The sequence below is a fragment of the Bos indicus x Bos taurus genome, chromosome 11 (genome assembly GCF_003369695.1).
Source record: "Bos indicus x Bos taurus breed Angus x Brahman F1 hybrid chromosome 11, Bos_hybrid_MaternalHap_v2.0, whole genome shotgun sequence".
NCBI lineage: Eukaryota > Metazoa > Chordata > Mammalia > Artiodactyla > Bovidae > Bos > Bos indicus x Bos taurus.
Genome location: NC_040086.1, coordinates 59,807,086 through 59,820,235, shown reverse-complemented (window position 1 = coordinate 59,820,235; position 13,150 = coordinate 59,807,086). Strand labels below are relative to the sequence as shown.

General features: G+C 36.7%; 1 protein-coding gene across 4 annotated transcripts in view; it reads left to right on the top strand.

Annotated features, from left to right (window-relative positions):
- The window catches only part of XPO1 (exportin 1), a 43,471-nt gene that overhangs the window by 18,563 nt on the left and 11,758 nt on the right, over nucleotides 1–13,150 (top strand). For all 4 annotated transcript variants that reach the window (XM_027555587.1, XM_027555589.1, XM_027555588.1 and 1 more), the window contains 5 exons: nucleotides 9,493–9,554; nucleotides 9,781–9,825; nucleotides 10,492–10,673; nucleotides 11,998–12,046; nucleotides 12,127–12,246. In XM_027555587.1, coding sequence (XP_027411388.1) covers nucleotides 9,493–9,554; nucleotides 9,781–9,825; nucleotides 10,492–10,673; nucleotides 11,998–12,046; nucleotides 12,127–12,246 — 458 coding nt within the window. The remainder of the gene's footprint in view (nucleotides 1–9,492; nucleotides 9,555–9,780; nucleotides 9,826–10,491; nucleotides 10,674–11,997; nucleotides 12,047–12,126; nucleotides 12,247–13,150) is intronic.

The following is a 13,150-nucleotide window of genomic DNA, read 5'->3' as shown; positions in this document are numbered from 1 at the left end:
ACTCTTATTGGTGTATTTTTGCCAGTTTTATAACACAATGAGATAATAAAGCACAATATTGATTACATTTTAACCAATAACACATGATATTTTTTAAAATATTATTTTGTACACCAGCATCATATGTAATTGACAAAAACTGTTTTCCTACCATTTCTATTTAAGGTATAATAACAATGTGGCCCCTCCCCCCCAGTATATCCTAGTTATGTGGAACTTCATAAGCGGTCTTTACTTGAGACCTCACAATGCCTAATCCTTACATCACATCCACACAGGAGATGCAAACCACCTGTAGATTTTATTAAAGAGGTTTGGAGGAACTGGTGGTCCAGTGGTTGACTCCACACTTCCAATACAGGGGGCATGGGCTTGATCCTTGGTTAGGAAACTAAGATCCCTTAGGCTACCAGGCGTGGCCAAAAAATTATTTAAATCCAAAAATTTTTTTAAAGAGTTGCGGATTTTCTAGAAAAAAATGTTGAATTTTTAGTAAAATAAAAACTTTTCTGTGATTAAATATACATATTTACCATTTTAAGTGTATGTGTGTATGTATGGTTCATTGTCAGTAAGTAAATTCATAGTATTGTGCAACCATCCTTACTATTGATCTCTGGAATTTTTTTGTCATTCCAGTTGAAACTACCCATTAAACATTATCTTTCTTATACTCTTCCCAGTCCCTGTTAACCATTATTATACTTGTCTTTATGAATTTGCCTATTTGGTAACTCATATGTACAATCATACAATATTTTGAATCTGCTTTATTTCAGTCGCATATGTTGCCAAGGTTAATTCATGTTGCAGCATGTATCAATTTCATTCCTTTTTTTAAACACTGAACATTTTCTACTTTATCTACCTGTGGGTTGTTTGCAAATATTGTATATTGTGAATTTAATAGAATTTTAATTGCTCTATCTCATTAGGAGTTCTTGTTCAGTACTATTTGCAGTTATAAACCCTTCTAAGAATAATAAATAAAGATCCATTCTTCTTAAAACTACTGAACATATAGGCAATAAATTACAGTCTAATTCCAATTTATAATCTCTGGGGACTGTAGGTTAAGAACCCCTGCTTTTGAATTATTTTTTTCTATTTCTCATTTTGCGGTTTGTTTCCATGAGTATTTCAGTGAATGAGGAATAGGAAAATTGTTCTGGATTCCTTTGGATGATAAGGTAAATAGGACAAATAGCTATATTTTAGCGACTCTCTGTGATTATTCTTGGTGGTTTAAGTGGACAAGTTTGTAATAACAGTGTGACATGGGAAAAGCACCTTCCTTTCTGGCCAACAGGCACATATAAAGATGCTCAGTACCCCTAGTTATTAGAGAAATGAAAATCGCAACTACAGTAAGGTATCTCACCTCACGCCATCATCAAAAAAGCCAACAAATAATAAATACAGGAGAGGATGTGGAGAAAAAGGAACTCTGCTATACTGTTAGTAGGAATGTAAATTGGTACAGTCACTATGGAGAACAGTATGGAGGGTCCTTACAAAACTAAAAATAGAGTTACCATATGAGCCAATAATCCCAGTCCTGGTCATACATGCAGAAAAGATGAAAACTGATTCAAAAAAATACATGAAACCCAGTGTTTATAGTAGTACTGTTTACAATAGCTAAGACGTTTTTTTGTTCAGTCACTAAGTCATGTCCGACTCTTTGCAACCCCATGGACTACAGCACACCAGGCTTCCCCCTCCTTCACCGTCTCCAGGAGCTTGCTCAAACACCTGTCCATTGAGTTGGTAACACCATCCAACCGTCTCATCCTCTGTTGTCCCCTTTCCTGCCTTCAATCTTTCCCAGCTTCACGGTCTTTTTAATGAGTTGGCTCTTTGCATCAGGTGGCTGAGGTATTGGAGCTTCTGCTTCAGCATCAGTCCTTCCAGTGAATGTTTGGGGTTGATTTCCTTGGTATCTCAAGGGACTCTCAAAAGTCTTCTCTAGCACTGCAATTCAAAAGCATCAAATCTTTTTCAGAGCCAAAGAAAGTCTGTCATTGTTTACCCATTTATTTGCCATGAAATGATGGAACTGGATGCCATGACTTAGTTTTTTGAATGTTGAGCCAGCTTTTTGATCCTCTTTCACCTTCGTCAAGAGGCCAAGAGCCAAAACATGGAAGAGGCCTAAATACCCATGGACAGATGAGTGGGAAAAGAAGTGGGTTGTGTGCACGCTCAGTGGAATATTACTCAGACATAAAAAAGAATGAAATGTCATTTGCAGCCACTTGGATAGACCTGGAGATTATCATACTAGTGAAATAAGTCAGAGGACAGATATATCATATGTGGAATCTTTAAAAGCGATACAAATGAGCTTACTTAAAGACATAGGAAACAAATTTACGGTTACCTAAGGCTTTGAAAGGGGAGGAGGGATAAATTGGGGATATGTGATCAGAACTACTATTATATATAAAATAACAGAGACCTACTATATAGCACATATATTGTGGTATATTGAGTATCAATAATCTTGTAATAAACTATAATGGAAGAGAATCTGAAAACGTGTATGTTGTTGCTGTGTAGTCACTAAGTCGTGTCCCAACTCTTTTGCAACCCCAGGGATGATGTAACCCACCAGGCACCTCTATCCGTGGGATTTTCCAGGCAAGCATACAGTAGTGGGTTGCCATTTCCTTTACCAGGGGATATTCCCAATCCAGGAATTGAACCCGTGTCTCCTGCACTGGCAGGCGGGTTCTTTGGCACTGAGCCACCAGGGAAGGCAAAAGTGTATACATGCATGTATGTTAACATGTATATATAACTGAATCACTTTGCTATACATCTGAAAGTAACGTTTCTTCTTTTTTTTTTTTGGAAAAAGTTTCAGTTACACATGGCTTTGATGAAGGGATGTGATTATAGAGTACACATTTAAAGTGAATTTAAGTATTGCACAATGTTTTGGACTGGACTGAACTCAGTTTTGATGATTGTAGCTTTACTTTTGTAATAGTGTGTCAAGGCTCTCCATTTTCTGTGGTGTATGAAAATGAGCCACTATGAAAGCAAGGGATAAGATTCTGCAACTTTTTCACTCGTATTTTTCTCTCAATGGGTAGAATTCTATACTTGGTTGAAAATATAATGGTATTGATATAATGGTAGTCTGTATCACTGACTAGCTAAGATGCTCATGAACAAATTTACAATTTAAATTTAGAAAGGGCGTTTTGCCTCTACGGGAATATGGCACCATTGGTATGTTGTAGTGAGTAAGTTTTCATTTTAAAGGGTTTTAGTGAATCACATTCTGTTAATGCATTTCTTTTACCTTGTCATTAAGTATCTAATATTTGCAAGATGTTCCTGGGGGGTAAGACTGTTAATATTGGGTGTAAATAACTTTCAAGATGATACATATAACTATTAAGTCTGATGGGAGTTGAGTTCAGTTGCTCAGTTGTGTCCAGCTCTTTGCGATCCCATGGACTGCAGCACCCCAGGCCTCCCTGTCCATCGCCAACTCCCGGAGTTGACTCAGACTCATGTCCATTGAGTTGGTGATGCCATCCAACCATCTCATCTTCTCGTCCCCTTCTGCCTTGAATCTTTCCCAGTATCAGGGTCTTTTCCAATGAGTCAGTTCTTCGCATCGGGTGGCCAAAGTATTGGAGCTTCAGCTTCAGCATCAGTCCTTTCAAAGAATATTCAAGACTGATTTCCTTTTGGATGGACTGGGTTGGATCTCCTTGCAGTCCAAGGGGCTCCCAAGAGTCTTCTCCAAAACTACAGTTGAAAAGCATCAATTCTTCGGCACTCAGCTTTCTTTAGAGTCCAACTCTCACATCCATACATGACTACTGGGAAAAGCATAGCCTTGACTAGATGGACCTTTGTTGCCAAAGTGATGTCTCTGCTTTTTAACATGCTGTCTAGGATGGTGATAACTTTTCTTCCAAGGAGCATGTGTCTTTTAATTTCATGGCTACAGTCACCATCTGCAGTGATTTTGGAGCCCAAGAAAAGAAAGTCTGTCATAGTTTCCATTGTTTCCCCATGTATTTGCCATGAAGTGATGGGACCAGATGCCATGATCTTAGTTTTCTGAATGTTGAGTTTTAAGACAACTTTTTCACTCTCCTCTTCACTTTCATCAAGAGGCTCTTTAGTTCTTCTGCACTTTCTGCCATAAGGGTGGTGTCATCTGCATATCTGAGGTTATTGATATTTCTCCCGGCAATCTTGATTCCAGCTTGTGCTTCCTCCAGCCCAGCATTTTTTATGATGTACTCTGCATATAAGTTAAATAAGCAGGGTGACAGTACACAGCTTTGACATACTCCTTTCCTGACTTGGAACCAGTCTGTTGTTCCATGTCTAGTTCTAACTATTTGCTTCCTGGCCTGCATACAGATTTGTCAAGAGGCAGGTCAGGTGGTCTGGTGTGCCCATCTCTTTAAGAATTTTCCAGAGTTTGTTGTGGTCCACACAAAGGCTTTGGCATAGTCGATAAAGCAGAAGTAGATGTTTTTCTGGAACTCTAGCTTTTTTGATCTAGCGGATGTTGGCCAGAGAAGGTGATGGCACCCCACTCCAGTACTCTTCCTGGAAAATCCCATGGACAGAGGAGCCTGGCAGGCTGCAGTCCATGGGGTCGCGATGAATCGGACACCACTGAGCGACTTCACTTTCCACTTACATGCATTGGAGAAGGAAATGGCAACCCACTCCAGTGTTGTTGCCTGGAGAATCCCAGGGATGGCAGAGCCTGTTGAGCTGCTGTCTATGGGGTCGCACAGAGTCGGACACGACTAAAGCGACTTAGCAGCAGCAGTAGCAGCAGATGTTGGCAATTTGATCTCTGGTTCCTCTGCCTTTTCTAAAACCAGCTTGAACGTCTGAAAGTTCAGGGTTCATGTACTGTTGAAGCTTGGGTTGGAGAATTTTGAGCATACTTTACTAGTGTGTGAGATGAGTGCAATGGTGTGGTAGTTTAAGCATTTTTGGAAATTACATGTGCTTAAATCTGACCTTTTTAGCTAGCTAATGTTGTTATTATCAGTTTATGAGATAATGTGGATTATTTGGTGTTGGTTTCTATTTGAAATGAGACTGTGAAAGACATTTTTCTTGATATTGGGGAAAATAAGAGTTATAAAAGATTAATACATAAATTCTTGGATAAGGAGCATTCATATGCCGTAAGTCACCTTTCAGTGGGTATTTGGGCATTTTTATACTCAGTTCAGTTTTATACTCAGTCGCTTAGTCATGTCTGACTCTTTGCGAACCCATGAATCACAGCACGCCAGGCCTCCCTGTCCATCACCAACTCCCTGAGTTCACTCAGACTCACGTGCATTGAATCGGTGATGCCATCCAGCCATCTCATCCTCTGTCGTCCCCTTCTCCTCCTGCCCCCAATTCCTCCCAGCATCAGAGTCTTTTCCAATGAGTCAACTCTTCGCATGAGGTGGCCAAAGTACTGGAGTTTCAGCTTTAGCATCATTCCTTCCAAAGAAATCCCAGAGCTGATCTCCTTCAGAATGGACTGGTTGGATCTCCTTGCAGTCCAAGGGACTCTCAAGAGTCTTCTCCAACACCACGGTTCAAAAGCATCAATTCTTTGGCACTCAGCTTTCCTCACAGTCCAACTCTCACATCCATACATGACCACAGGAAAAACCATAGCCTTGACTAGATGGACCTTTGTTGGCAAAGTAATGTGCTATCTAGGTTGGTCATAACTTTTCTTCCAAGGAGTAAGCGTCTTTTAATTTCATGGGTGCAGTCACTATCTGCAGTGATTTTGGAGCCCCCCAAAATAAAGTCTGACACTCTTTCCACTGTTTCCCCATCTATTTCCCATGAAGTGATGGGACCTGATGCCATGATCTTCGTTTTCTGGATGTTGAGCTTTAATAGTGTACCATATTTTGTACCATATTTTAATAGTGTACCATATTTTGTATGGATGGTCCTTTTTTAAAAAAAGTAGTACTTTTCAATAAATGATTTGAAGGTTTACTTTTAAAACTTAGGAGGTGAATTTTTTTTTCCTATTTAGAAGAATGGGCTGTGGGGGCTACTGATAGAAGTGTGCTGGATCATTGTAGGAGTCCTTTGAAAGCCTTGGCATAGTATGCAGTAAGAGCATAATTGTGTTTGTCAGAGGCATACAACCTACGTATGAGAATTCTTCAGTGAAGTGTTCTTTGATATGTTTAATACATTTATTTATAAGTTTTCCTGATTCCCAGGAAAGAGCTTAGAAGACTGCTGGAAGGAGTATCCTAGTCTATCCACATATGCTTTCTGAATAATTGGAAAGAGATAATTTCTGATTAGTATGGTTTTTATTGGATATGAAGTCTTGTAAAGATAGTTCTTGTTTTAAGAAATTTGTTTTATTTATAAAACAATTGAAGAAACCGAAAAAAATTTTTTTTCTTCCAACTGGCAGATGAGTTAACTCATTTGGCACAAAGAGATGCTGGGAATAAAGGGGTTTTGTTTTTGTCAGGTCTAGGATCGTTTTCTGTTAAATCTGAGAAGCTGAGCTTTCTCTGCTACTTGTAAACATCTGACTTTTCTACCTTGATATGTGTGACACCATTTATTTATTTATTCTTTTGGCCAAGCCACATGGCTTGCAGAATCTTAGCTCTCAAACAGGGATTGAACTGAAGCCATGGCAGTGAAAGCCCAAAATTCTAACCACTAGGCAACCAGGGGATTCCCACCGTTTCTTTTTTTAAAGGTCTAATTTACAATTTTAGAACTACTCTTAACTGGCTCCTTTTACTTTTTAAATTTTGGTAAATAATGGGAAGAAATTTGGGGAGGGCATTATGGTACTTAATCATATAAGCTACATAGCAGGAGATTCTAAACAGATACTATGTACAGCAGTACTTGATGGAAAAGGCCTTTACATGTAGTTCAGATGCTTTGAATGGACACTCATCATTTTAGAGTGATATTTAGTGATACCATAGTCTTTAGTTGAGACTTAGTTTTGTCTCTGGGATCCTTACAGGTTGCATGTGGGTGTTTACTACTTATTTCACGTTTTTTCTGGTTTCATCTTTTACTCTTTGCTCTATCTTACAGATGAATTTCAGAAGTTTCTGAAAAGAAGTTATTTAGTTGCTAATAGAGTTGTAGGCTCAGTCTGATTCTGTTTTCTTCTGAGGCTGAGAGAAGCCTCCAAACTCATATGGAGGTAGAAATTGTAGTTCCACTACTGTTCCATTTTTTAGCCTGTATTTAGAGGTTTCAGAGTGATGTTTTCTGTTTATTCAGAATGGTTCTTTTTCTTAAAATTTTTTTTTAGGGGCCTTAATGACAATAATTTATCTAAAGAGCAGAAAGGTCAACAATACCAGAATTGTTTTGATAACGATCTAATGGATATTAAGGACATGAGATTATTGTGTGGGTTATCCTAACTTAAGTGACTTCCCTGGTGGCTCAGATGGCAAAGTATCTGCCTACAATGCGGGAGACCCAGGTTTGATCCCTGGGTTGGGAAGATCCTCTGGGGAAGGAAATGGCAACCCACTCCAGTACTCCTGCCTGGAAAATCTCATGGACAGAGAAGTGTGGTAGGCTACAGTCCATGGGGTCTCAAAGAGTCGGACATGACTGAGCGAGTTTTTTTTTATCCTAACTAAGTGGTATGATTTAGCACTCATTTTAAAATAAAACTAGTTCCCCTAGTTCTGGTGTTTCTTTCTTTCTTTTTTTAAATCACTTTATTGAATCTAAACCTGGTTTTATTTTGGGTGTCCACAAAGCCTCTTTTTTTTCTTTTTTTTTTTTTTTGAAAAAATAATTTTAGACAATAGAAATATTGTCTAAAATGTTGCCCCCGTAAGTACGGAATGTATTTACACCTTTTAGTTTTCCTACTAACAACTTAGACAATTTGTCCTGGAAGTTTTGTCCATTTCTTTTATAAATTCATTCATTCATTGGGGCTTCCCTGGTGGCTCAGATGGTAAAGAATCCGCCTGCAATGTGGGAGACCTGGGTTCGATCCCTGGGTTGGGAACATCCCCTGGAGGAGGGCATGGCAGCCCAGTCCAATATTCTTGCCTGGAGAAATCCCCATGAACAGAGGAGCCTGGTGGGCTACAGTCCATGGGGTCACAAAGAGTCAGACCTGACTGAGTGACTAAGCACAACACAGCATGTTCATTGGTGGACCTGTCTACAACAGTTATTACTGGGGCCTTTGCCTAGTGTAGAAGTTTTTAAAATGTCAGTAACATAGTTTTCACTGATTTTTATGTGTTTGTGTATATATAGTTAAATCTTTGGTAACTGGCAGGCAGTTTTTCAAATGATTCTTATATTGTGAATATTGATAATACTTAATGTTACATTTTCAGTTGATTAATAACCCTTATTATGTGTCTTTATTTGTGAAATTTTTCATCAATTAGGAAAATATTTTTATAATTAATGCTTTTTAAAAGTTTTGATGTTATTTGGAATGTTGAAATGTCCAGTTCCACCATAACTAATAAAAACTAATTTTCAGTTACCAATGAAGGAGTGTGTGGGTCAAAGAGTGAATTTAACACTTAACTCATAAAAATTGCTCTATTTGGGTAGTTTTACAATCAAATAGGCGTTTTGTTGCCTAGGGTTGATTATATTTCTGGGTAGCTGTTATAAATTAGCATTGGTCAATGGATATTGAGTCCAATGTAGATTTGCTAGATGAGAGTTGGGACACAGTTTTACAAACTTTTCATCTGTTATTTCTGAAGTTCAGATAGCTTTGAAAATTTGAAAATCTTCATAAAGCATTCGGTGGCAAAAGCTAAATTATTAAACAGATGTGAGGTTAGTCTTTATTTTTCATAGGGAGAGATAATTTGTTGGATTAAGAAATCCTGTTTCAGGTCCTTTGGGTATATTAATTTAAGGTGAACGACATTACTTTGAAATTTTGAGGGGATGTATAGTAGATAGATGCCCAGTAAATTCTGAATGATGCAAATTAAAATCAAAGACGTGAAATGTTAACTGTTGAAGGAATAGGTAATGCTGTAAAGGTATCCTTAAGAATATAAATAAAAACTTTCTTCTTAACTCTGTTTTTTTCTACATTGTAGAACAAACAAAGTAAAATGACATACAGGATTAGCTTAGTGCTGTAAATAAATCTGACAGGGACTAACATCTGACCTTGTGTTTCTTTAAAGGAATCATAAGTGTCTCCCCACCCCCCTCGCCTTTTTTTTTTTTTTTAAATCACAGCTTGGTATAGTTGGCTATCTAGCATTAAAGAATATCTCAGAAGATAATAATTCATAGTTGTCAAACCAATATTTTGTCATTCTTCATGAAACTGAAAAATTAAAGTTGCAGTACACATTTTTACCCATAATGTCATAACTGGTGATGGGATTCAGGTGTATGATCTGATCTTTACTTTGCCCTTCCCTACCCAATTTTATAGCATGCTATAACAGTCTGAATAATTTTTTTTAATAGGGATTAAAAAATACGTTGTGGGCCTCATTATCAAGACATCATCTGACCCAACTTGTGTAGAGGTAAGAGCTTTTTTGGAAGCTACTGTGAGAGTGTAAATCATTTACATATTGGGTTGATCTTAAACCCACTTCTGTCACAGACATATAGACACATATGCAAATCATTTATGATAGATCTGTAATCACTTTGTTCTTTCTGCTGGGCATGGGTGGGGGGCTGCCTGCATTTCTTATTAATTATATCAACTTTTTTAAGTCCCTTGTTTGAACTTTTTTCTTTTCTTAGAAAGAAAAGGTATATATCGGGAAATTAAATATGATTCTTGTTCAGGTAAGTTTTTACGTGATACATTGTTTTCCCTGAGAATTAGGCTGATAAGTTGAACAAAGTATTCTATTCTACTTTTATTGATTAACTAAACATCTTGCAGAGTGGTGATAGTAGTCCTCACAGTGTTTACAATAGTTAGCCCATTGTCTAACATTTAAAGTTATTGATATGCTGTGGTAGTATTTACAAGGAGTACTACAGTATTTACAAATACTATAAAAACTTCACTTCTTTGGCTCCAGTATGGGTTGGACTCATTAAAAAATTTTTGCCTCATTGTATGTTTCTTTTCCATGTCAGCTATCTCAGTCTTACTGATACGTTAAAAAATTGCTTTGAATTCAAGCATCCGTTTAATTGATCTTTATACTTTACCTGTTTTTTAAACTTTCTATATATCTAACTAGAAAATTTTAATTTACCTAACTTTTACAATATGTACAAAAATCTTCCTGAGAATGGGGCATTTAATACATAGGACTTTTGTAGTTTCTAACTCAGTATATTCTGTATAGAGACTGACACATTTCCTGTCTTGATAAAGGGGAACAAAATGAAGGGTGGTTGATGATTTGCTTCTGCTTTTGGTATCATATAATTTCTGTGAAGTTTGTTTATTTGCACTTGACAAGTGAAATGAAATTAACACTTTCTGTTTTATTTTAGATACTTAAACAGGAGTGGCCAAAACACTGGCCAACTTTTATCAGTGACATTGTTGGAGCAAGTCGGACCAGTGAAAGTCTATGTCAGAATAATATGGTGATTCTGAAACTCTTGAGTGAAGAAGTATTTGATTTTTCTAGTGGACAGATAACCCAAGTGAAAGCTAAGCATTTAAAAGACAGGCAAGTAATTGTTTTAGAATTTTTAAGCAATTTTTCAAACAATTTCAAGGAATTGGAGGTCGATTATAAATATTTAAGGAACAAGTTAGTACATTTTTAATTCTTTCTGACTCCAAATTTAAATAATGCTTAAATGGTCTAATACTCTAAATTGGGGAAGCTTGAAAAATATGTACGGTATTACAACAAAGTAACTTCATACATGTTATGCGGAAAGAATGTAGATTAAGAATTCCCAGAATGCTCTTGGGAGTCTGTTTTATATGGAGCCTAGTTAATTATAGGTCCAAGGATATGACTTGTGTCCAAATGTCTACAGAATTCTACTGTTCCTACATTTTATCCATTTTCCTATAGTTAACACCAGAAAGATGGCAGATTTTATTATTTTCAACGTAGTAATAAAAATGTGTTTAGTCATTATGGAACAAATATTTTACCTTTATGTGTTTAAACGAGCTTCAGAATTTAGAATTTTTTTCTCTGGTTTGGTGTGTAAGCACAATGGATTAGGGATGTCTAACACTGCCTCTCTCCATTTGGAGAGTTTTATTTCAACTGTCTGGATTTAAAAGACTAGATTGAGGGACATCTCTGGTGGTCCAGTGGTTAAGACTCAGAATTTCCACTTCAGGGAGCACCGGTTTGATCCCTGGTTTGGGTAATTAAGATCCTGCATGCCATGCTGCATGACCAAACTAAAAAAATTAGTAAAAGACTATATTAATTGAAATTTTTCAAATAGAGTAAGGATGACATAAAAACCAAACCTTTAAAGGAAATTAATGTGCTCTTTATAGGTGAGTTTTAAAAGAATGATGTTTACCCATAGTTTTAATAACTAATTTATTTAAATATTTGTTTATTTATTTACCTGGTGGCTCAGGCGGTAAAGAATCCGCCTGCAGTGTTGGACACCTGGGTTTGATCCCTGGGCTGGGAAGATCCTTGGAAGAGGACACAGCAACCCGTTCCAATATTCTTGCCTGGAGAATCCCTACGAACAGAGGAGCCTGGCAGGCTACAGTTCATAGGGTTGCAAAGAGTCGGACACAAGCAACTAAGCATGGCACATTTATTTATTTGGCTGTGGCATATGCGTTCTAGTTCCCTAACCAGGGATCAAAGCCAGGCCCCTGCATTGGGAAAACAGTCTTAGCCACTGGATCACCAGGGAAGTCCCAACTTTATAACTTTGGATGAAATTATTGGTACGTGTGTTTATAAATAGAAGTAACGGGTTTTAATGGCTGCTGAAATGTTGTTACTCTGTAAATAGTTACAGCATTTCTTCTAAACTGATCACTTTTTTGTTTTTCTTTAGCATGTGCAACGAATTCTCACAAATTTTTCAGCTTTGTCAGTTTGTGATGGTAAGTGTTTTTAATTTCAGTTTTTAAAAAATAACCATTATTATAGGAAGGTGTTAATTGAAAAAATGTTTTTGTTGTAGGAAAATTCCCAAAATGCTCCACTTGTACATGCAACTTTAGAAACGTTGCTCAGATTTCTTAACTGGATTCCGCTTGGATATATTTTTGAGACCAAGTTAATCAGCACATTAATTTATAAGGTATGTGAATGCATTTCATTTATTTTCTTATAAATAAAGTTTGCACAACTATGCTCTTTTGAATAGAAAAACCAATCTACATTCATAACCGTAATCAGCCTTATTTCTGAGATGAGAAAACTGCTGAGAAGAACTTTTCTGCAGTTTCAGCTAATTTTTAAAAACAGTGTCAGAATCTTCTGATACTCTCACTTTACTAGGCAGTCTCTCATATTCTATGTGAACAACTAGTAGTTTGTTTGCAGTAGCATGTAATGCCTATATAAAGTCTTGTAATTGTTTATCCAGAGATAATCAATTACCAACTGGTTGTATTTTCAGATTTTTCTAATCAAATGTAATGAATAAATTATGTATTTAATCAAGACCCTCTAAAAGCAGACTGTTATAACTTATATTTGGGGCTTCATAGATCAGGACTTGATAGGGTCATATTCTAATGTGAATTTACTATGTTGGAGCCACCATTTTATCGATAGAAAGTTTAAATTTGCTATTGTCAACAATACCACAGGAAATGTTGGGTATTTATGTACTTGTCCAGATACTTTGTGCAAATTTTAATACACATATTGGTCAATAAGTATGTCCATTTTTAAGGCTTTTGATGCTCATCAATTGCCACCCACAAAATAGGAGGCTACATTTATTCCTTCTCATCAATAAAAAAAGAGCTAGTTTCACTACACCTTTGTTAATCTTATATTACTGATCTTAGGATCTTAAACAATTATAATATTTTCAGATTATACAGAAAACATATCTTTAAAAGTCATGTAGTAGATCATGGGGAAAGTTTCTAAGCAACTTGGTGTTTTTCAGATGTCTAAAGACACATCAAAAGAAAGCACAGTTTGCTTTTAAAGCATTTACTGTCTATTGGGGTGGATAATGAAATTTCCTT